The sequence below is a fragment of the Daktulosphaira vitifoliae genome, unplaced genomic scaffold (assembly GCF_025091365.1).
Source record: "Daktulosphaira vitifoliae isolate Bord-2020 unplaced genomic scaffold, ASM2509136v1 Scaffold_4, whole genome shotgun sequence".
Classification (NCBI taxonomy): Eukaryota; Metazoa; Arthropoda; class Insecta; order Hemiptera; family Phylloxeridae; genus Daktulosphaira; species Daktulosphaira vitifoliae.
Genome location: NW_026099575.1, coordinates 10609885 through 10632211, shown reverse-complemented (window position 1 = coordinate 10632211; position 22327 = coordinate 10609885). Strand labels below are relative to the sequence as shown.

Sequence of the window (22327 nt, the reverse complement as noted above, 5' to 3'; positions counted from 1 at the left end):
GATCGGCCTTGGCCCGAGCCTCTTCTCCCTCGTCCCACTTCAACGCTTGTTGGTCTGTACATTTATAAAGTAATGCGCGTCGCTCTCCACAAGTATTACTTTTTTCTTTTTTTTTTTGATAATGACATTGTCGTCGCCGGTGATTTTTGGATGGCTCGTCTGTTTTCGTCAGAAATCCAATGTGTATGTATAAATATACACTTTATATTACAATATATTTTACTTTATTTGAGTCTAATTATGTAATATACGAGGCATTGAAACAAAATAAAATAATTTTATTGCCTCTGACTTGTCCGCTTTTAATGCACACCTGTTGATTATTATTGCTCCTGCTGTTGCCGTCCGACTTGTTGCACCGTCGTCTGCTCCAATGTCATATACCCAAACATTTAAACGTACTGCATATATATATATAGGCGTGTTTGATTCCTCACGTAAGTGTAGTAATAATATTGTGCTCGGTGGGAATCGACATCGGTCGTCCGAATCGTTTTTTCGATACCAATTGTACGTCCGTTAGATAGTTTTTTAATGCTGCGTATGGGTTAGATTAGGTAGGTCGTTTCGTTTTCAAGCGCATTATGCAAAGCAGTGTTGGATCTTGTCCGTATTAAAACTCGGCGGCGGTCGTTATTATTTTTTTTTTCACACGCGATACAATAATATATTTTATTATCTGTGTAATATTTTATCCCAACATTTAATGGAAACCTGTTCCGAACGGCCATTAAATGAGAATATTGCCAAAGCTTCGACCAAACTGCTCAAGTGTAAGGTTCGAACTCGCGTGCACTCGATGTTCCATTGGATTTTGAATTATTACACAAATAACCACGGGCAGTAAAAAATAAAAGACATTAATGTGCCTCAATGACTACCAAAATAACTCATTGCATCCAAAATTAAACGGATCTAGTAGAACGTGTAAAATTTTTATTTACATTCTCATTATACAATGTTCAAATGTCGGTCAGAGAACAGATTAAAAACGGTTTTTGGAATAATTGAACGTACACTGGTAAATTAACGGCGTAAAAAAGTATTTTTCTAACAATAAACCGAAATTGTAACGCCTGTTAGATAGTTAAACATTGGCAAGCCGCTAACGTCACTTGTGGTTAACATTTCCTACTAGAGGTTCCCGAAAACAATTAATTTCAATAGCATTATAATAAGTGTTGACTCATTACTGTGTCCCATGACTTGTACGCGGAATAGATTAGAAGATACCCGATATGCGAATTTGTCGCTAATCTGATCTCTTATCAGTTATTCAAAACGTTATCACAGCCCAAATGGCGTTAAAGAGTGACTGTCCCGAAAAACATCGCAAGTTTTAGCACACAATTTTACGAAAGCGCGTGTTAGCTGAATAACTTTAACGTTCTAAATCTCAACGCGGTGCACTATTCGTGTCTTCATGGCGGTAGATCAACGAGAAAAGAAAAATTATCCGCTTTGTCCAGATAAGTGAAAAATATATTAAAAATTACAATGTCAGTCGCGTTGGCGCCTATCACGTTTTTGGTACTGTCACGGTTTGATGCACAAATCGAGTACTTCACCGGAACAATAGAGAAAAAATTGACCGATGGCCAATTTATTTTTTACACGTTACGACAGCGTGTTTAATAAATGTATGTGTTTGTACGTTGTTGCAGTCAAATGTGATCGCATAAATCAAATAGCTATTCTTGTCTGAAGATTAACAAAAAACACTCGTATAACGTTAATTAAAATATTCAGGTATATCGAGGCGCCTAAAATATTTGTTATCCTATTGCGATCCGACCTACTGCAGCTGAACATGCAACACAAGAAAACATATTACACCGGATCATTTATAACTCTGGAGAAGTTATTACTGTTACTGTGTTTACTCTAAGTAAAAAGTTACGCCTCCCGTAGGTGTGCTTGCTCTACGTAGTTAATATTAATGTCATCGTTTCATTTATCCTTATATCGATTGCGAATGAAACAAGGATTCCTATAAATTTTTTTGACAAAGAAATAAATTAACATATCGCTTTGGTTTAGAGCAAATACAAATCATAAGTGCAAAACTTGGCAGTGTAATTGAGTTTTTGATTATTTATTTTACATTTTCAATGGAATTCAAGGTTCGTGTAATTGGATATCGCAATATTTTCTTTCGTTTCCATTAAACTAAAAATATATGAATAGCATCCGATAACAAATCCTCAACGATATCTGACCTTTCGGTTGTTAGCCATTAAATATAAATATCAACAAGGTTTATGCTAATTATCGCAGAGACTAATTGAAACGCATCCCCTTTCTCCTCGTCAAATGACTTCGTTAGACTTGCAAATTATTTTATTCGTTTGTCATTAAGTGGCGCCTAAGAGTTTTCGAACACCTTCACCACGTCATGTTACGCTTTATAGTAATACTAATCGCGTTAAGTGCCGTTTTTTTATTTTCATTACCATGTAAATGTATTGCCATTTATGAATATACACATGTAGTGTATATTTTTCTTTTAGCGAGTCGTAAAAATGTTAAAATTAAATCGCACTCCGAGCCCGCCAAAGAGCCAAAATGTAATTATTTCATTAAATCGACGACATTGCGATGAAACAGAAATGCATATTTACTATAGTCACGTTTTATTATTACTGGGTAGCACATCACTTTTTCGACAAATTTATACTTTTTTTTTTTATTACCAAACGTAATGTTATACATACAAGGTAAATAATAATAATAAATGCACTTACTACCACTAAAAAAAAAAAAAATTCCAGTCGCTAGTAAAATATCGTCTATAACTTTGCGCGCAGTACTCGTGGCAGAATATAATTCTCAGGCAACTGCTGTAAAAAAATGNACTAAAAAAAAAAAAAATTCCAGTCGCTAGTAAAATATCGTCTATAACTTTGCGCGCAGTACTCGTGGCAGAATATAATTCTCTGGCAACTGCTGTAAAAAATTTTTATAGAATTATTATCATCCGCAGTTGCTAATAAATATAGTGGACAATGTCGATAAAGAGAATGTGTACTTGAATTTCTATTTGAAATCGCTATAAAACTATTCTCGCTACCGTTTCGAGTATCTTACTGTGAATAAAATCATAACGAACCGTTGTCGTTTACTGTATAGATAGATGCGCATTATTGTGGTTCATTCCATTTATGGTGTTTTTCTTGTAGACTCGAGCGTGTTAGAGATTTATTGTCAAATACAAGAAAAAAATCATAAAGAAGTATGTACCTTGTTATTTAATGTACACGTGGAAAAAATATAATTATTATAGTTGAAAAAAAAAACAAACAAACATGACGCAAAAAACTATCTCGTTCAAACTGCCACATGGCGATTCCAGTTAACGAATAATTAGCCTTTGAACGAGAAAAGTAATAGTGTTATTTTTTTTTTCAGGCGAAATGTGCAATCAAAATTTTGAAGTCGGAGCAAGTTAATCGCACATAATTCTATCCAGTGACCTTGTAACCTAAACACCTGTGACGAATCACACCTAACAATAGCTACGCGTGCCGTGCAGACTACAATCATTATGTCTTCGGTGGACGGACAACAGCAACAACAGTTGACCGGTTCGCCTGTGGCGGTGGTTCAGACTGGGTGCCAAGACATCCCGTCGCCGACCTCCATGCCGGCGCCCGGTACTCTCCCGTCTCCTCATCCGCAGGCCGTGATGTCGCCAAACGCCGCGCAGGACATGCCTCCTCAAAGCTCGTCGCCGGTGATGTTAGCCACCATGCAACCCGTCAGCGTTGACGAATTTTCGTCGGCCAACGAAGACTATCACCATCAGCAACAAGCTCACCTTCAACATCATCAGCAGCAGCAAGACGACCCATTGGATCAGAAGACCGTCATATACATACCGGGCACAGATCCGCAGCAGACCATCATCTACGACCCACAGAATCCGGGCTCGCTGCCGCCGGGTATCACCATCCAACAAGAGTCGTCCAACGGCACGGCCGTGTCCGTACTGGTTCACCAGAACCAGGCCGGGCAGCAGTACCTGGGAGCGCCGGGAACCACCGTGTTGGTCATGCAGGAGCTGGTCGACGACATGGGTCACATGCTGCAGCAGAACACCAGGTGAGCCGCGATATCAATAACCAATATAAATAAATATGGTAAACGAACGAGAAAATTAATGATAAAAAATATATACTCGGTCTCATCGAGGTCAACGGACGTCGATTGAGAAACGAACGACGTCTCTATAATATAATATTGGACGTGTGTGTTGAACAGCCGTACACGCGTTTAAGTATAATATGCGTGCGCGGTGGAGAGCATCAATCACGAGAGCTCTCCAACACTGTAAAGCTCCAATGACTTATTGCGCCCCCTTCCACCTTGTTGTCAATCGATCCGAACCAACGCTCTGTTGGTCGCGCGTATGTGTAAAGATTATTGGGCGCGATAAACTTATCTGCTCGTACACTGGCCACGCATAATTATCATTGTTATTATTATTGACTATATCCTCCAAAACATATTTGTTATTTTCCCATGACATTCGAACATTGGTTCCCGTGTGCGCCACCGGTACACACACTGTTTTTCTCCTGTACAAGAAGAATTAAAGATAATCAATCCCAAGGACGCGAGCACGCGCGCGCATCGTCTTAAGAAAGTTTATACATACACATAGACTGGTGTATTTTATATGGCACTAAAAATAACAATAATAATGACCCGTCTAACCTTGTAGTGACTTCTTACGTGTCCGTACCGTACAACTTATAGAATTGAATGGTAGTTTTTTATTGACGTTGCTAATAAAGCTTCTCGAGTTCGTAGCAGTGTCGTCTAGCACTCTTGAAATATGCTGAATGTACAATTTTAGAGCACCACCAAATATCAGGAAGAAAAGCAGTTGAATTTCAATTTTTCCTTAACCTGTAGTTATTTTATCGTTGCCGTGTGTCATAATATAAGGTCGGTGAATGCAAACGTGTAAAAAATTATATTGATTTTCAATTCATATTGTTAGCCAAATAATAAAACTTAATCGAAATTTTATTATTCATTTTTTTATGATAATTTAGTACACTAGGAAATTCATTTTCCTTGCTTATTAGTTATATGGACACGTTCGATTTATCAATAAATATCGTCTAATGTCATGTTGTGGTGAATTAATGTCGAGTTACATTTTACATCCGGCGCAGCAAAGTGCAAGCTACTGCTGCTGCCGCGCAAAATTTTAATCAGCAATAATATATTTAATCGTGACCGCTTAATCTGATAAGAACGTGGGAGTGGCGTCGTCGATTCCAATGTAGTATCCATAATAATGTAGCCAAAGATCTGCCTCCTGCAATATTTTCAATGCAAGCGGCACGTCATAATGCGTCGTTTGGCTTAATGTTGGTTTGTCGATAAAGTTTCCCTTGTAATACTAAAGCTGCTAGCACTTTGCCAGAGAGCAAGAAAGCGTATGAAAATCGTTGGGACGCCGGAGAAGTTTGTTCGTTATGATAGTGTTCGGCCATAAAAACTCTAAACGGCCGCCTCCAACGCATATGCGGAAATGTTAAAAATTTGATGGAATCGTGAAACACGGTTCGTATCTTCTGCATTGAATACACGTGCACCTACATGCGTTTAGCGCCATTAAGTAGTGTTATTATGTCTTACACGGCGACCTCAATTCTCCAGGCACACTAAACAAACGTGTGCACGTTGACATTGATTTTCTAGTAGGCGTTTGTCTTGAAATTACAGTGGGCACGCGATTATGCGTATCGCTAGGTCGACGATCCGTTCAAACCAAACTTTCGGTCGAAATTGTGCAACTTTATGTAGCAGGTGTTGTTATGCGTATCGTGGCCGGTGCAAAGGTATTCGTAATGTTTTACTCGTCTGTATTAGGACGACGACAGTGTTGTTGGCCATTGACGTGTCCGTAGGAGGCTTCTGGTCGTGTTCGAAAGCCAAGACGATTTGTAACCGTCGCCTCGTTATCACACACCGCGTCCTTGGTGTCGTAACCGCCAAACGTTTCTTTTGTTTTACCCAAGGGGTGTGATTTTTGTTTACCGAAGGAGTTTCGATGAAGTCGGGTGTTGTTTTTAATCTTATTGTATTATTTGTTTTTTTACACATATTGTCNTCGTTATCACACACCGCGTCCTTGGTGTCGTAACCGCCAAACGTTTCTTTTGTTTTACCCAAGGGGTGTGATTTTTGTTTACCAAAGGAGTTTCGATGAAGTCGGGTGTTGTTTTTAATCTTATTGTATTATTTGTTTTTTTTACACATATTGTTNTAATCTTATTGTATTATTTGTTTTTTTACACATATTGTCGTTTCCCTACTGTATTTCGTCCGTTGCGCGCACGTATTATTACCGCGAGGTGCACACGACGGCGACCGGCACAATAACGACGTTCGGTTAATGAGCGCTGGCCCGTCGCATTGTTCGTGCGCTCCTTTACCACCGTATAATAATAATAATAATGGATCGTATACATTATACTTAAGTCTGTGCGCTGATATCATCTCGGCGTTGGCGCGCGTTGCCTCGGTATTGTATCATTTGTTGCAAGTCCCCAGTGCCACCAGTAGACGCGCAGCATCGTTTACACGAAGCCCGCTGGACGCGGCGCAACAGACGGAACGCCGATATTTTTGGCGGCCGTCACGGGACTCCGGTGCTGTTCCTCCGGACAGTCTTGCGGACGCGACGCGTATAGAAATGTATGACGGCGCCGCCGAGCCGACCTGCTGTTGTGGTAACTCTTGTGCGATATGCTCCGAGATTAAAACGTTATGTCGAAGACGGTCGATCAGCGTCGTCGTCGTCACGATCGATTTGGCAATGCGTTTGCTAATCGAACACGCTTTCGGCGGGATACGTAACAATGTGCCGTGTTCTTCACCTTCATTTAGTCGTGTACCGCGTAGGGCGGCGGCGGAGGGAGTCCTTTTTTCCACATTGACATTGACAAATCGAATTTCTGCGCAGACGGTACCCAACCCAACCGTACCGCATCATAACACACGCGGCAATTACGGTTCGTTATGTTCGGCCGAACCTCTTGCCGTATTGGAGCAAGAGAACAGCTACTCGGAGTCCGAAGTGCACAACTGTTTGTGTGCCGCACTTATTCACCCCGACAACGACCACTGCCGCCGCCTCCGTGTAAATATTATTAAAAAGGAACGACGTCTATGAGAGTCGGTGGGAAAAGCCAATAACTCGTCAGGGTATCTCGAAAATTTGTAAAAAAAAATTTCACGCTTGTTGACTTTGTGATCGCGAAAACATTTTATTGGGATCTGCCCGAGGCAAATGTATTTTTAGCATCGACTCACAAGGCTAACGATTCTGTACGTATTGATAGGCGCCTATATTTACGTTAATTATGGACGAAAACATTTTTTTTTACCATTTGCATTCAACACACGCTCGTGATAAACAACAACAACATTGAACGAATAATAATCACAACAACTAAATGAGACACGTCCGTTATAAGTGGAAATATTACACGTGAATAATTTACAGTAATAGCGCACGATGACGACGTAGTACATGATAACGAATCTTCGTGTGTTGCCAACACATTAATTTGATTAAAAAAACAAATAAACGCCATGATTACGCGCTCTAATTATTGTTGTTGTTCTACGTGTTCTCACTCAATAAAAAAAAAATCGTCTATTCACCAAGTGTGCGCGTCTTCTTCCTGTTGGAGCTGCTGCAGGTCGTCTGCAAACACCGCAAAAACGGCTTATCCGGTTAGCTGCCCACGGATGTCTATCGACTGGTCAATGATTTAATGGTTAAATGGTTAATAATGACCAGGCTGTTCGTCAAAACCGTTTTTTAACACATGTGCAATTGTCATTGATTGATAACACGTAATGAACGTCAGACTCGCATTGCGCTCTTGTCTCATTTGCGGGTTTCATTATGCTCTGCCATGTCAATGTACTCGAAACACAACAGTCTTATTACTAAGTATATATTTTGTTTTTAATGAGATTTCATCAGACGATACGGGCAACGTGTCCGAATTTAGATGGATACTATCCGTGAGCAATTCCTACGCTTTATGCTAATGGATTTAAAAAAAAAAAAAAAAATTGTCCATTACTTTGGACGAACAATTTTGTTGACTTTGAGTTAACCGGGCAAACATTACGTGTCGTTAAAGTGGTACTCTCCTCCCTCTCGGCCATTTAAAATAATCTCAACTTGAAATGGCAACACAAACGCTTAATTATGTTAAAAATAAAAAAATGACTTGTCGATAACAATTTTTGAATCGGTATTTCAACATTTATTAGCATTGGATGAGCGGTTCATAAGAAGATAAAAAAAAAAAACCTGCCATTTTTTTTTTGTCTTAAAATTGGCGATTTTATTTTTGCAATAGCCAAGTTCGCATTACCTTCGGCGACAATTCGGCATTGTTTGCTGACAAAACAAAAATAATACCGCCTATTATCCGCAGGCGACCCGAACGTTGTTATTATAGCGATATTTTCTTTAAATAACGATATCCACTAAATCCTTTCTCGCCCACGCGAAATTCACTACGAGGAGATACAGCCACACCCGGAACATAAATACACATAAACGTACACGCACACGGTCATTATTATAATTTTTTATCGAACGGACACCGTGTATTGTGCAGTGTTGCCAGAAGATAATATAATCGGTAGGAAGTGAATTCCACACGACATAAATTACTGTAATGTAAAACGGGAGACTTTGTCAATCCTTCAGTTGTGAAAGCTACAAAAGTGCACGTGCGTCATCATCGAATGCGTTTTTTTCAAAACAGCTTCAAGTGTGAAAACGTTTATCCGTAAAATGTTTTATTGTTACACATTTTATTGCTTTAATCCAGCTTGTTTCCGCAATGACGATGATAATGTATCTGCGGCGACCGAGTAAAAAATAATAATACTTTCTCCACAGATGTCGCTGCTCATAGAAACGGTAATAATTTATCGCACCGTTTATAAATATGCTTTTAAAGGAGCTGCTCTAAGATTATGCAACTTAATGATGGGTATGTGAGTACCTGGATTTTCTTCGTGATCGCTTCGAGGACACTCGTACCGGCAACGCGGTGTACATCTTCTTGTCATTAATTTCGACAGCGGACCTCGGACAGTCGTTATAATTGTTATCATTAAATATTTTTTTCACGTTATAATTTACGCCGTAATTATTTTTTTCTTTTTTTCGTACAGATACGCAAAATAATTGTGCCTAGGTCGTGTATAATTGTACGTTTTTTTTTCAACAAGTAAAAAGGAACCCGTACAAATTATAGACGCAAAAAAGAAATAAATAAAACTGATGTAATAAAATGTAAGCCGTTAAATTTTACGAACTGCCGTCTGGACCTAAGGCCTTGTCGACGTCCATATGACCCGCCGACCGAGAAATCCGAACCTGTTGGGAGAGATTTTCGGTAATGCGATCTTAGAACCACAGAACAGAAATAATCGATACTTTTGGTCGTGTTTTTTGTGTTTCGAAAATATGTAACCCTTTTTTATCGTGTGCGTTCGACTGCTACCGGCTCGTGTATCTCGTGTATACTTTTACTAGGAGAAAATAAATAAATATAAACCACAAACAAGATATTTACACGGCATGTACCCCTTGGAAACTATTTCTTACTCTACTCGGTGACGCGTCAACGTATACGACTTGCTGTCCTGGTGCACACGTTTCTATGTCAGTTTACTATATTATTTACCATGAAACAAAAAGAAAAAAAATCGGTGTGTACCGATATTACATCATTTCCACTGCTCGTATAAAGATATATGTGTGTTTTTTAAACGCAACGCACATAGTGTAACGTTGAGTTTGGCCATAACACTGCGGCCAATGGATTACGGTTAGTACACGAGAGCTGCCCCTTATGTGTACGAATCGTTTGAGGAGTTGCAGTAATGCACACTGGTGTAATGTGTTAGCATTAGAGTAACAGTACACTTGACCGCCAGCGTGTGTGTGTTAGGTACGCCAAGAATTTAATTATGATGTATGAGAAAATTTCACGAGCACACAAACGTTTTTCGAAGATATGATTATAGTAATCTCCAAAGACTTGACGGAACCGTGAAATCGTCAATAGATTATCTGAGCTGCGGAAGACGATCGTGTAATGTCCGCCCTCCGGTGCACAAACAGAATGGTGTGATCGGAGAGTACTATCAGCCGGTAAATCGATTGTTTTTTTGAACTCTTAAAGTCCGTAGTGCGTTTACCGTGCAGCGACAGAAATAGAGATAATCGGCAATGAAATCAACGCATCACATTTGTTGTGCAACATAAATGTTTTACACCGCGTTAACAGCTACTGGAAACGGATACTTTGGGCAATAGAACAATACAGGCCGTGGACAATTCGACGTATTGTAATATGCCATTGCGAATTTATGTGTCGGAATTAACTGTCGACCCATTACTTGGACGATGATTTCGATAATTAATCGAACGATTATTGTTCCGCTCGTTTTTCGCTTCCTAGAAAACGGTATAAATTATCTCTGGCCAAAATCTATTATGCCGATTTACGATAACAACAACGCAATAACTCACGGCGGCGTTTCCTTTCCCGTTAGCCTCGCAGGAAATTATTGTAATTATGTATTTTCGGTCATCTCTGGTCGTTGTAACCGATGCAACTCCATATAGTTGATCTGTGCATCACACAGTGCGCAGTAGGAAAAAAACTTGATAAAATATTTGTAAACCTTTCGTCCGACGTTAACGAGTAGGTATCGCTTATTATAATTGCGTATAAATTATAATGGTATAAGATTTCCATCGTAAATTTCGGACTAGGCATACGCTGTCGACGATTTCTTTTTTTTTTTTACTTAATCGAGTACACGTGTGTTGCTAATAAACACAGTGGTTTTATTGTGCGACCCGCCTGAGTGAGAATTTCTGACATATCTCACAGCAAATGCCTGTACATGTTTTATAAATATCCATAGCATGTCCAGTGTCCGTTTCCAGCAAAACGAATCTGCATCACTGCTGCTGCTCGGTCATCGATTAATCATGTCTTTGCCCGTTCACGCATTCACCGAATTTATATCGGAATTCGTACACGTTTTACAGTGATAAACGCTTAATATTTTACCCGAGTTGTGTAAATTCCGAGCTCTTAAACGCCCGTGACATTAAAAGCGGCGTGATCTTCGATTTCGACATGTGTGACATCAATCGTACAGACCCTACAGACTGTTCCTGAGTACTTTTCGTTTTGGCAGTTTCCATTAAATTACTTAGAACTTCTTGTGCCGAGAGTTACATAGCGGAGAGGAAACAATTCCAAACTGACAGGCAGAAAATCGAAAACTAATAATGCGACTCGTCTGTTATATAATTCTTTTTTTTTTTAACTTAAAGTCGTTTTTTTTTGTACGTTTCGCGTACCTTACCGCCGTACGACTTGTCGCTACACAAATAAGAGGCTGTGTACTTCTCTTGTACGCATAACTCATGCCATTTTTCTCCGTTACGACGATAAATTACGCTTCTGTTGTAAACATATTATATACATGTATATATATATATATATATGTACACGGATTTATGTGTATAAATAATGGTAGTACAATAGTAATAATAATAATTTTTCAAAGCGTTTTAATTTTTTTATATTTATTAACGTCCGTCCCTATAAATCCTAAAACGAAAACTGCTGGCCGATACCAATGCGAATACCTTTCCAGGGGAGACGTTAATTATAATAATATTTTTCTCATTTGGTAGAAGTTGTTCCATTTGGAGGAGACCTTAACGCCCGCTGTTTGGTACACCGCGTGATCCGTCCGAGTGCGCTCAACTTTCGGCTGTATGGATTTGTACGTGTATTCTCAGCGACTAATTAAAACCGTTGCCTTGTTCTGACACGCGTTATTTTCCACTAGTTTCTTAATAACTCTGACATTTCGGTAAAAATTACGAGCCTCTCCTACTCACCCACCTTCACTCCAGACCGTATCCGTGGATTAGAGGTTACAATGTAATACTTATCGCAGTCTCAAGACGGTGTCTTAATGAAGAGGTGCCCCGCGGTAAGTGGGTTTTTGTCGCTGTGGTCGAGTACGACGATGATTCGTGGTAAAATATAATTTTTTAATACGATTACCACCGGTAGATTAGTTTTGATGATCTCATTACCAAACTTTCTACGTCCCGTATAATTAAGTAGTCGCGTACAGAAAATTTTAAGTCTATGATCCGAAGTACGCGGATTTTCATTTGAGATTAAAATAATTGATATGAAAAAAAAATATCATTGATCCATCGCGTTAATTTCCATATGAATTAATTTTTCACAACTTCTAGCAAGTCCTTGACTGATGTTATAATTGTTTTGTTTTTTCAAGGAATTATTAGATGTGTTTTTAATAATCCTTGAGGGCTGCGTGAAACGATATCGCGTAAAATAAATTATTAAAATATTCTACGAAAACGCACTTTTTATTATTTATTATACAGTTATTATGGGGCTCTTTTCGGGTGTTTAAACGCGATTTACGCACATGTGTCGTGTACCGAACGATGATGTATTTTGCGTGGGATTTTATTTATAGCGCCGACATCCAATGGAACATTACTTGGAAATTTGTTGGACTGTTGCCAATGTAAGTCGTCAATACACCGCAGAGTATGATAATTTATCGTTTATTTACTATTTCATTAAAACTATATTGCATGTAATTTTCTGCGACAAATAGAAATGATTTTGTTTCGCCGCATTAAATATTGTGAAACTGAAAATTGGTATTTCCTGGTCACATTTTAGTAGCACAAAAACTATTGCTGTTATGGACATTTTTTTTGTTGAAAACATTTCGGCTATTTTACACGTAACAATACGCGTTGAGAGTTTTTGGCTATTTTGAATGTGTAGTTTGCGGTGAATAGTAAAAGGTCAGCTTTTCTCGTTTTCCATGTGAAAGTTTACATGATACGTACCCACAAGAATTATGACACGAGATATTTATACGTACCTCTTCGGCGGCCGACTTGATTTTTTGGAGTGTTTTCTAGTTTTTAGCTGTGTAAATACAGACGCGAACAAAACTTGGCGCGACAGTAAGCCGTTTCATGTGTTTTTACAATGCCAAGAAGTTTTATATGTATGGCGATTTTCGCACCCATTCTCTGTCCAATTGTGCTGTTGCGAGTTGTTAAGAGCATTAAACGTTTTAACGATAGAGACGTTAGAATGATATTTTATGGCCGTGGACTATAGTGTCGTCACGCCGATTTATTGCGCCGGCGATTGTCAAAGCGTTGTTTCAATAATATAATATATTATTATATTATAATGTGAAAACCAGGATTGTCTTACCACAACGGACGACGGCATTACTATACAATAATACTCGTACCAAACCCGGTGAATCGTGTGCCGCCGTTTACAATTTCTCGAATAAAAAAATAAATGGGAAACAAATAAAAATTACTCAACGCGCCTCGATTAGCCGTCGAGTTTTTTTTCTACACGAAATTATGACGTGTCTCTTATCAAGTGCCTGTCGCTGGCCCGTGGCGGTTTCGTGTGTGTAGCATTGTAATATTAAATTAGCGGCCGTGACTCATCAGTCTGTGTCGATTTTTCACAGATGACCACTGTAATTGTCGTCGCACACGAATAAACCGAATGTAAACTAAAGCGCTGCCGCGAGCAATGCGATACCTGAAGAATTATCCACAACTGTCGGATTTTGTCGACAAATCGACATGATTTACACGGCGTTTTGTTTTTCACGATTGTACTTGATCATTAATGTCCGCGGACACAATAAAATATTAATTAAATACCACGGGAAAAACGCCAATAGTTGTTATTAAGAAAACATATCATTTGTAGAATGAAGCCGTTGATGTGTACGTTTATTTTTTCGCATGCCAACACAATTTAATCTAAAACATAATTTGTTTACCCTCTTAATTGTCACTCGCTTGAAAACATATCATCACTTCGTTAATGTTTTCTGTATTACAATCTATACTCTAATATGCATCATTATCATTATCATAATTGCTGAAGATTAAATCTGTTTTTAATTTATGTCGTGCCTAGACATACGACTCACGATATTAATTATAATTATATTAAACCGCATAGTACTCGGTCTGCTAGAACATTCGGTGTTCTACTAATACCTATCGTGTTTTGGTAGTCTACATTTGTTTACCCGGACAGCTAATTAGTGAATAGTAAATTGCGTAGTACAGGCCGGGTAATCAGTTTTCATCGGCAGATGAAATACGCCGTTTTTTCTTTAGCGCTGGCAGCAAACTAATGAATCTTTTATCATTATCTTCAGCGTTAAGTTTAGAGCTTAAATCGATTCCAATAAAACAGCTAAAATAGACCTTTAGTTTAGTGTTCCAGGTACATCGTGTATTTTATTAATTAAGATAGAAAAACGGCAGACTTTCCTGTTCGTACGGTGCACATAATCATCCGCCGCGAGGAACAGCATCCGGTTGTATTTGTGTCCATAACAACTGTGCGTGTCCGGTAGTCCGAGTAGCGGCGGCTGTGGTGGTGCTCGTGTTTAACGGGGCGGCGCACCGAGTCATTTGCACGGCGAACGGTCGCGTGTCGTTTTATAGAAAACGTGTTGGTGCGCTATGATGGTAATAGCCGGGCCCGGTGGCCAAGTACCTTGTGAAGGTAAACTCGTTGGCGCGCGGTCCGTACTAGACGGTCGCGGTGGCGCCCGTCCGCATATTCCTGTTCTTCCGCCGTTGAAACGCGTCGTCCGCCGACTTGTCATCGCGTCTGTAGCTCTTGATCGGGTGCGGGTGGCTGACCCACGCGCGCGCGTGACCCGACCCCGTGGACGGCGGCGGCAACAACAAGTGCCACCAAACCGGCCTCGTCGCTTTACTTGTTGCGTACACTACCGTTGTCTACAGGTTTGCGGCTTCCGTCAAACGGTTCCGATGAAGGGACGTGGGGACACAATAGTACTTCATTGATATTCGCGGTAGTGTGGTCGTTGCAGAGCCCTTATAAAAGTCTTGGTGTTTGTTATTGTTGATTATACAAGAACAATGTTTGTTGACTGCCAGTGGCTACCAGTGACGCATTTTGGATTTGCGATAACAAAGGGAATACATGCGGAAAATTGATCCTCCAAATGATAAACAAATTGCCTTCATCTGGTCACGATTGTACTACTCGATAACCTCTAGAATAAATTATTATTCAATTTCGCTCTATAAATTTTAGTTTTTTCTTCTTAATCAAAACTCGGTTAACGTAATGATATTTTAATTCGCCGAAATCTGTTTCATTAGTGTTTATATTATAGTAAATAATTATATATATGAATTTTTTTTCTGTGTTCATAAAAACTTGCTGAGGTTGGATAATTATAATGAATAAATATTTATGTCTTCATTATTTTGTTATTTATTAGTTCCGTTTCTAAGTTAAAGTGATCTTAGTGCACCTCTTTCAACATCATAGTAATAATGTTGAATTAATTTTTCATAAATAGAGATTGTAATAGAGCGTTAAACAGCGCCTCGGGCCTAGTTTAATAACTCTCCGACCTTCTAATTTGCAAAATGTAATTTTATTTTATTATTATTTTTAATTATTTCTATAATTTCTCTTATATGAAACCGAAATAGTAGGATCGTAGTATGTATCGTTTTTTCTATATAATACCATAGGAACTATAATAAAATAACGTTAACGTCTCTTGCGTGTTTCATAATAATTATTGCTAGATAGATTTTATTGCCTCAAAAATATTTATAAGAATAATTATTTTTGGACGCAATAAAATTCATCTCATTAACTGTATAAAGCATATCCTAAATGCTATTATATTTCGTTTCTAACGTTAACAGATTTTGATAGTCACGTATTACGTATCATCAAATACTTTGCACTGATCGTAGAGCTTCGTGTGAACTCTCTTTCTTTAGTTTTACCCCGTTTTTTAAACTTTAATAAAGTCGGCATTGGTCAGGGAGACTTGATATCATATCTACATTTGCAACAAGTATGCAGAAATTCATGTATAAGAAAATATATATATATATCAATCAGAAGTCTATTGATTGGTTTTGCGATTTCACAGGGGCGTAGACAGAAGAGAAGCCCTCCAAGCAATAATCTCTTAAATGAAATTATGAGCAAAAAGAAAAGGTCCAAAATGTGCAATTTTTGTAGATTTTTTACTATGCCCCCTACCATTATGAAATTCTGACTATGCCAATGGTATCTTCTATCAATGTGCTAGAGTTAAATGTCAAATAAATTATTTTTTGTAGGATTCAAATAACCCCAGGTTTCTAAATTGCATCAAATGTATGCGTTAAATAAAAAAAGTCCAAATATTTTTCGTTACTGTAACAACGTAAAATTTATTTTACATTATTAAATTTTTATAATTTATTTAATACAATTAACAAAAATGTAATCACTTATTAATAACATGATGTTTAGTAAAAGCGCGTATAAGACGTTGCTACTCATAAATTAGCGACAGGATTTCTATTCTCATCGAGCGCGGATGCTTAACACCTTACCAATGTAACATTAGAATTGATTTAAACAATAGCCAACTCCAGAGACACATGATTGCTATCAGTGACATATTCAATATGAATAGAAATATATACAAGTATCATTTAAGCCGAACTTGAAAGTTTGGGTTTTATAATTAAAAACTACCTCGCTTTTTCAATCAAACCAATATAAAATTTGAGTTTTTTTTACAGTATTACTGTAGTACCCATTTTAAAAGTACAGTTTCATTACCTAGACTCCAAGTCGTTTGGAATCGGCAGATGTCTTGTTCTAGTAACTAACGATTTGTTCGATAGCGACTTGCCCAAGTTGCCAGTTTATAATTACAAAACGTGACTGACTGTATCTTCGTGAAATTAGCCGCCGTCATGTATAGTAGCGTGAATTTTAATTAACCGTTTTACCCCGTAGATTATGTTTATTACTTTATACACACATTTTTTTTTTTTTTATGGTATTCGACCCGCCTCCAATACGACTGAATTCTATGCACTGTAATAACAATATTTTTATAAACATGTACATCATATTAAATTGTGTGTGTATAAATGTAAAGCGGCTCCCCTCTGCGTGCGAGTATGTTAAACATCGGTTGTCCACAGACCTGAGTAGGGAGTTTACAAAAATTGTTATTAACCTATGTAATGTCGACAAAAATAAAAAAGTAATAATACCTTCGGGTCAAAAGCATATATATGAGTTATTCTCTTGTATGCATTTTTATTACATTTTAATACCTCCTCTCCGCATTTTGATTCTAAAAATTATTGTCTCTCCGTGTTTTAAATCTGTTCGTCCAATTAATGTAAACATAATTCAAAAGTTTTACTGAAACACAGAGTATCGTGTGAATTAATCAAGTGCTTGGATAACTCTTTTTTTTCAACATAGTTATTGACAACTGTTTGATTTTCTTTTGTTAAGTATTTACTTTATAAGCAAAATGGAAATTTTGATTGATAGTTTTGCATTGTTGTGGTATTATATATTTAAGAATGGAAAAAATACAGTTGAAATATTTATCTGTCTTAACCGACAACATAGACAAATTATTTCCTAAGGGTAAATTTTTGAAGAAAAAAAAACACAAATAGATGAACGTATTTTTTATGGCTTACTTATTTCCTGGTAGTTTCTAGGCTACATACATTGGATTCTTTCTAATATGTATATTCATTGGTTAATCTTGTAGGATTATCGGTCATATCCAAATCTTAACTGTAATAATCTGTATTATGTTTATGGCATATGAAGAACGGTGTAGAAAAAAAACCCAATAGTCACGCACACGATTATAATTACTTTCTCGTCGTTATAATATGTTTGTCTGTCTTTAGTTTCCTGTGACAGGTAAACATCAGTGTGTGTTGTAATTATTTTGTCTTGTCCAGACCGCTCACGTATGCATAGAGTACCTATTAATAATCATAATAATTATTGTGAGACGGTTAATCAACGGACCAGAAGAAAGGGTGAGTAATAGTATTTGATTGTATGGGCGGAATTAAAAGTCTGGAAGATATTTATTTCGTAATAATAATATTGTTATTGTTATTATATTATTCAACACAACGTGAGAGTTTAGTAAAGGATGTTTTTTACCGCATTCGGTGATCGTTTTTTTAATGAAATCGCCGTTTATAATCATATTATTATTGTCGAGATTCTAAAGTACTTATCAATAAGAAAATTCATTTTTAATCATTTATTTTGTGTGTTTTCTTTCATCTTAGACGTACATAAATTTATATAAACAAAACAGTACTTTTGAACGAGTTAAGTTTTGAACATTAATACCGTTTGATTAACTACAACTTCAAACATTTCCGCTGTCATACAAACGAATTAAAATTTATGAGTACCGATGACCGTTTAAATTGTTTAAAAACCGTTTGCAAAAAAATATCGGACAACGATTTGCCAATATTTAGTGGCGTGAGAAAATATATTTATTCAATATCAGTTTTCATATTAGATGCATATCTATTAATTGGTTTTATACGATTTTTATATTAATTTCGATTAGCAATCAGCATTACAAAATTCTGTTATTGGCTTATACAAAACGATAAGGTTTCTAATCGAAGAAAATAAAATTTAGGAAATACGGTAATTTTACATTCTGCACATGCTTTACGGACCGTGTGAGCTTTTTAATCGATTGATGCCTTGGGAATATTTGGCGAGTTATTACACAGTGTAACGAGCGGACGATAATAAATAATTTATGCATTGCTCTGTAATGGTTGATTAACTAACTAATAAGTTAATCAACCTCGCCGTTAATGCAGTATGGTCGACAACACACTACAGTGTGTAGGGTTTTGGTTATTAATAGGCCGTCAATCAATTTGACCGATTTGTGCGCCGGATAGCCGACAGTTGATTTAAAAAGAAATTTTATGACATCGTTTGTTTAGTATGGTCTATGCGTGTAAAAGTCGACCTTGATCCTGAAAATCAATATAAAACTCGACGGTTTTGACTGTAGGTAGTCCATTCAAAAACCGGTAACACTCGATCGATGACTACTGACTGACTTACTGGGCGACAACAAAACATTGCACACCACTAGGTTAAGTTTAATTGATATCCGTCGAGTGATCAGCCGCAGACTTCATTAACCGCATCGCCGATTGCTGCCATTATTCTGTCGTGTGCACTAAAATTAAATCAAAATTACATTTTGTTTTTTCTTTAAACATATATATATTTTTATATAGCTTACACTACATAACCACAATACTATTTATCGCTGTTGAAACTTTTTATTGAAAATATCAGCGAACAAGAATATATTAAATTTTAGATGTTAACTTATTCAATTGAACAAATTTGTGTATCATATAACAATGTATATATAAAAAAAAAAACTATTTAACAAAATTTCATAACGTTTGACTATAGTTCAATGGTTTGTACATGACATTCAGAATTATAAACTCGATATAATTATATAATAGAGAAATATATGTAAAAATTCATGAACATAAAATAACGAAATGTTAAATTGATTCAATTAAATAGAGTATGGCATATTTCCAGACGAATAATATTCACGGAAGGTTTGAATTAAGATTGTGATTATTTTGAATTAATTAATGAATCATCGAAACAATTTATGACACGTTCGGTATTAAAGATTTAGCCAAACGCATTAGTTTTCTACAGCAATGAATGGCCGTATTCAAAAGATTATATATGCTATAAAGTAGAACTTATTAGTAAAAATACATCCTAAATTGTTTTAAATTTACATTTTTTGATCGTTTAGATTGACGTTTGGCCTGAGTGTGCCTGTTATACGACTATATAACCCTGTTACACAACATACGTACGACCTATCGGTTATCTCCTTTGACCATCTTTGAGCGCTACGGATTTTTAAAAAAAATTGTCTGTCACAAACGTTAATTGAGATATCCCATGATAACCGCATAACATACCATTATTGAATGGCTGTCGACCACAACGTCCTAATGTTACAAGTGTGTGTATAGTCATCGATGATACTTTACGGTAATCCGTCTTTTTGTACTCGAAACAACCTCGGCCCGTAAAAAACACGTGCACCCCCAAAACAACCGCCAACCGAAGAGATTCGCATCGAGTGTTTTTCGTGTATACAAATCACAACAACAGATGGAAATGCATCGAAGGGGATAAAATTGCGAGAGCCGTTTGACCGCTACTTGCTTCAACAGGTTTTTGCTCGCTGCCGTGTGTAACACGTTGTTGTATCGATGAGGGGATCTAATTGGTGGGCGACAACCGGAGCATAGAAAAAAACACCCTACTGTTTATAGTAAAAAAAAACAAAAAAAAAAAAAAAGCCGCTCAAACATTACTTGTTGTGTATGTTATACAAACATGAAACTACTTGACAGAAATCCAGATTTATTGCGTCACTCCGGTTCTCTACTAAATACAATAAAATAACGTTAAGACGCATTTCTCGAGAGCATATTATACACATTAACATAAAAGTATCGGGTTCGTTTTAAACGTGATATCGACAGATCATTCGCTTGGTTAGATGATAAAAGCACACACTGTCTTGCAGTGCGTTTTCTTGTGGGAGACTACTGCGCCGATGCACGACCGAAATGTTTTAACCAGAGCTGCGCTACATACATACAGTCATTATCTCTCCCGTTGCGCACACTGTACCCCCTTGTATTGTAAAAAACGGCCCTCTAAACATATTTCGTCGGGTTTACACAATCGTATTTCATCATAGTCATGGTGATGTGTACGGGCGCGCAGCACAGATCTATTGATGTGGGTGAAGGCACAGTGGTGGGCTGCAACAACGGGATCTCGTACCTCTACAGGAGGAGCAACCCCTCGGTTTTGTACACATATAATTTATTCATTGGCTCCTCTTTCAAGATTATTGTTATTCTTTTGTACGTGTTATTTCTTCTAACGTACGCGCATCGTGACCGCAATGTGATGCGATCATGAAGTCTTATTAATGTGGAGTATTACGAGGAATAGATAAAAAAAATTTGAGCCGTTAATCCAATTTTTGTGTCAACAGATATGTTGGCTTTTAGCTTTTTAATTTGATCGCGAGTATTCTATTATCGTTTTGCACAGCTCCTGTTCAGATTCATCGAATCTGGCGTATATATTTCACTTGCCTCCCCTTACAAACCTCATTGATTTTAGATTGACATTTATGCGCGATACTAATATGATTGGGTGTTCATTACTTAACCACGCAAACAAAACACGAATCTGATTTCATTTACAGACCACATTTGGCGGTCGCAAACGATATTACTTTTTGCGGCTTAGACGCTATTCGATCGCTTTGGGACATCTTTGGTATTATGTGTTTTCTAATATTTCGTTTTCTCCCGTTGTCCAGATTTTGTTATTTTTTTCTACTGCTCACTATTTTCTTTTATTCCGTTTCGCGGGTATTTAAATATGTTTCGTACTAACGTACTGCTGTGGCAAACGACTTGACTTTTCACGAGCATTTGGTGTTCGAAGCGGCTGTTGCAGGCCATTGTTTGCGTTATCATCACGGTGCATACGGCTTAGTCATGGTGAAAAATTACTGAAGGGTTCCACGTTAGAGTGTTTGTTCAGGACGATACTTAAAAAGATGAGAAAAAAATAGTACACATTCTACGCGTATATTCTTACATCTATATGTTATAGGTTTGTCGAACTATTTGAATAGAAAAAAAAAAAAAAGCGTGTTTAATGAATAAATAATAGCTGGGGGTTATTTTCAAAGGATTCGAAGGACTCGAAGAAAAAAAATTAAATACTTCCAGTGTATATATGTAAACAGGATGATTGATGAACCGCAAATGACAATGACATATGTGCTGTCTGTGTTCTGTGCGGTAGTGATCATACATAATATTACATACCCACAAGATTTTCTGCAAACACCGGTGCGGATTTACCCAACGGACGATTTTTTTTCCTCGCTATAATTAAAAATACTGTTTATTTTGTACACAATCATGGTGTTTTTTTTATAAAACTAATGTTTTATTGAGTTAAAATTGACGATGATATGTTTTCCGATGCATATATGCGTGTCTGTAAATTAAATATTTTATTTACAACCTTTTGAGACATAAAAATGTACTAAAAAGTAGTGTTTCACTGGTTTTTATGCTAACCAATTGCGTCATCCACAGTTAATTAATTAGTCTGTTCTCTTGCTAGTAATGTATAAATATTTGTTTTGTTTATTCCATTAAACGCGAAATGGCCGT

General features: G+C 37.2%; 1 protein-coding gene and 1 long non-coding RNA gene across 7 annotated transcripts in view; one reads left to right on the top strand and one right to left on the bottom strand.

Annotated features, from left to right (window-relative positions):
- The window catches only part of LOC126905578 (protein grainyhead), an 83531-nt gene that overhangs the window by 4386 nt on the left and 56818 nt on the right, over positions 1 to 22327 (top strand). For all 6 annotated transcript variants that reach the window (XR_007704040.1, XM_050685416.1, XM_050685418.1 and 3 more), the window contains exon 2: positions 3409 to 4101. Coding sequence is in view for 5 of the 6 variants with exons in the window: in XM_050685416.1 (XP_050541373.1) it covers positions 3545 to 4101 (557 nt within the window). In the remaining variant the exon portion in view is untranslated. The remainder of the gene's footprint in view (positions 1 to 3408; positions 4102 to 22327) is intronic.
- LOC126905581 (uncharacterized) lies at positions 16508 to 19215 on the bottom strand. Its single transcript, XR_007704041.1, has 3 exons — positions 19125 to 19215; positions 17699 to 17995; positions 16508 to 17408 (listed from the first exon to the last, which is right to left on the bottom strand). It is a non-coding gene; the product is annotated as an uncharacterized LOC126905581 (long non-coding RNA).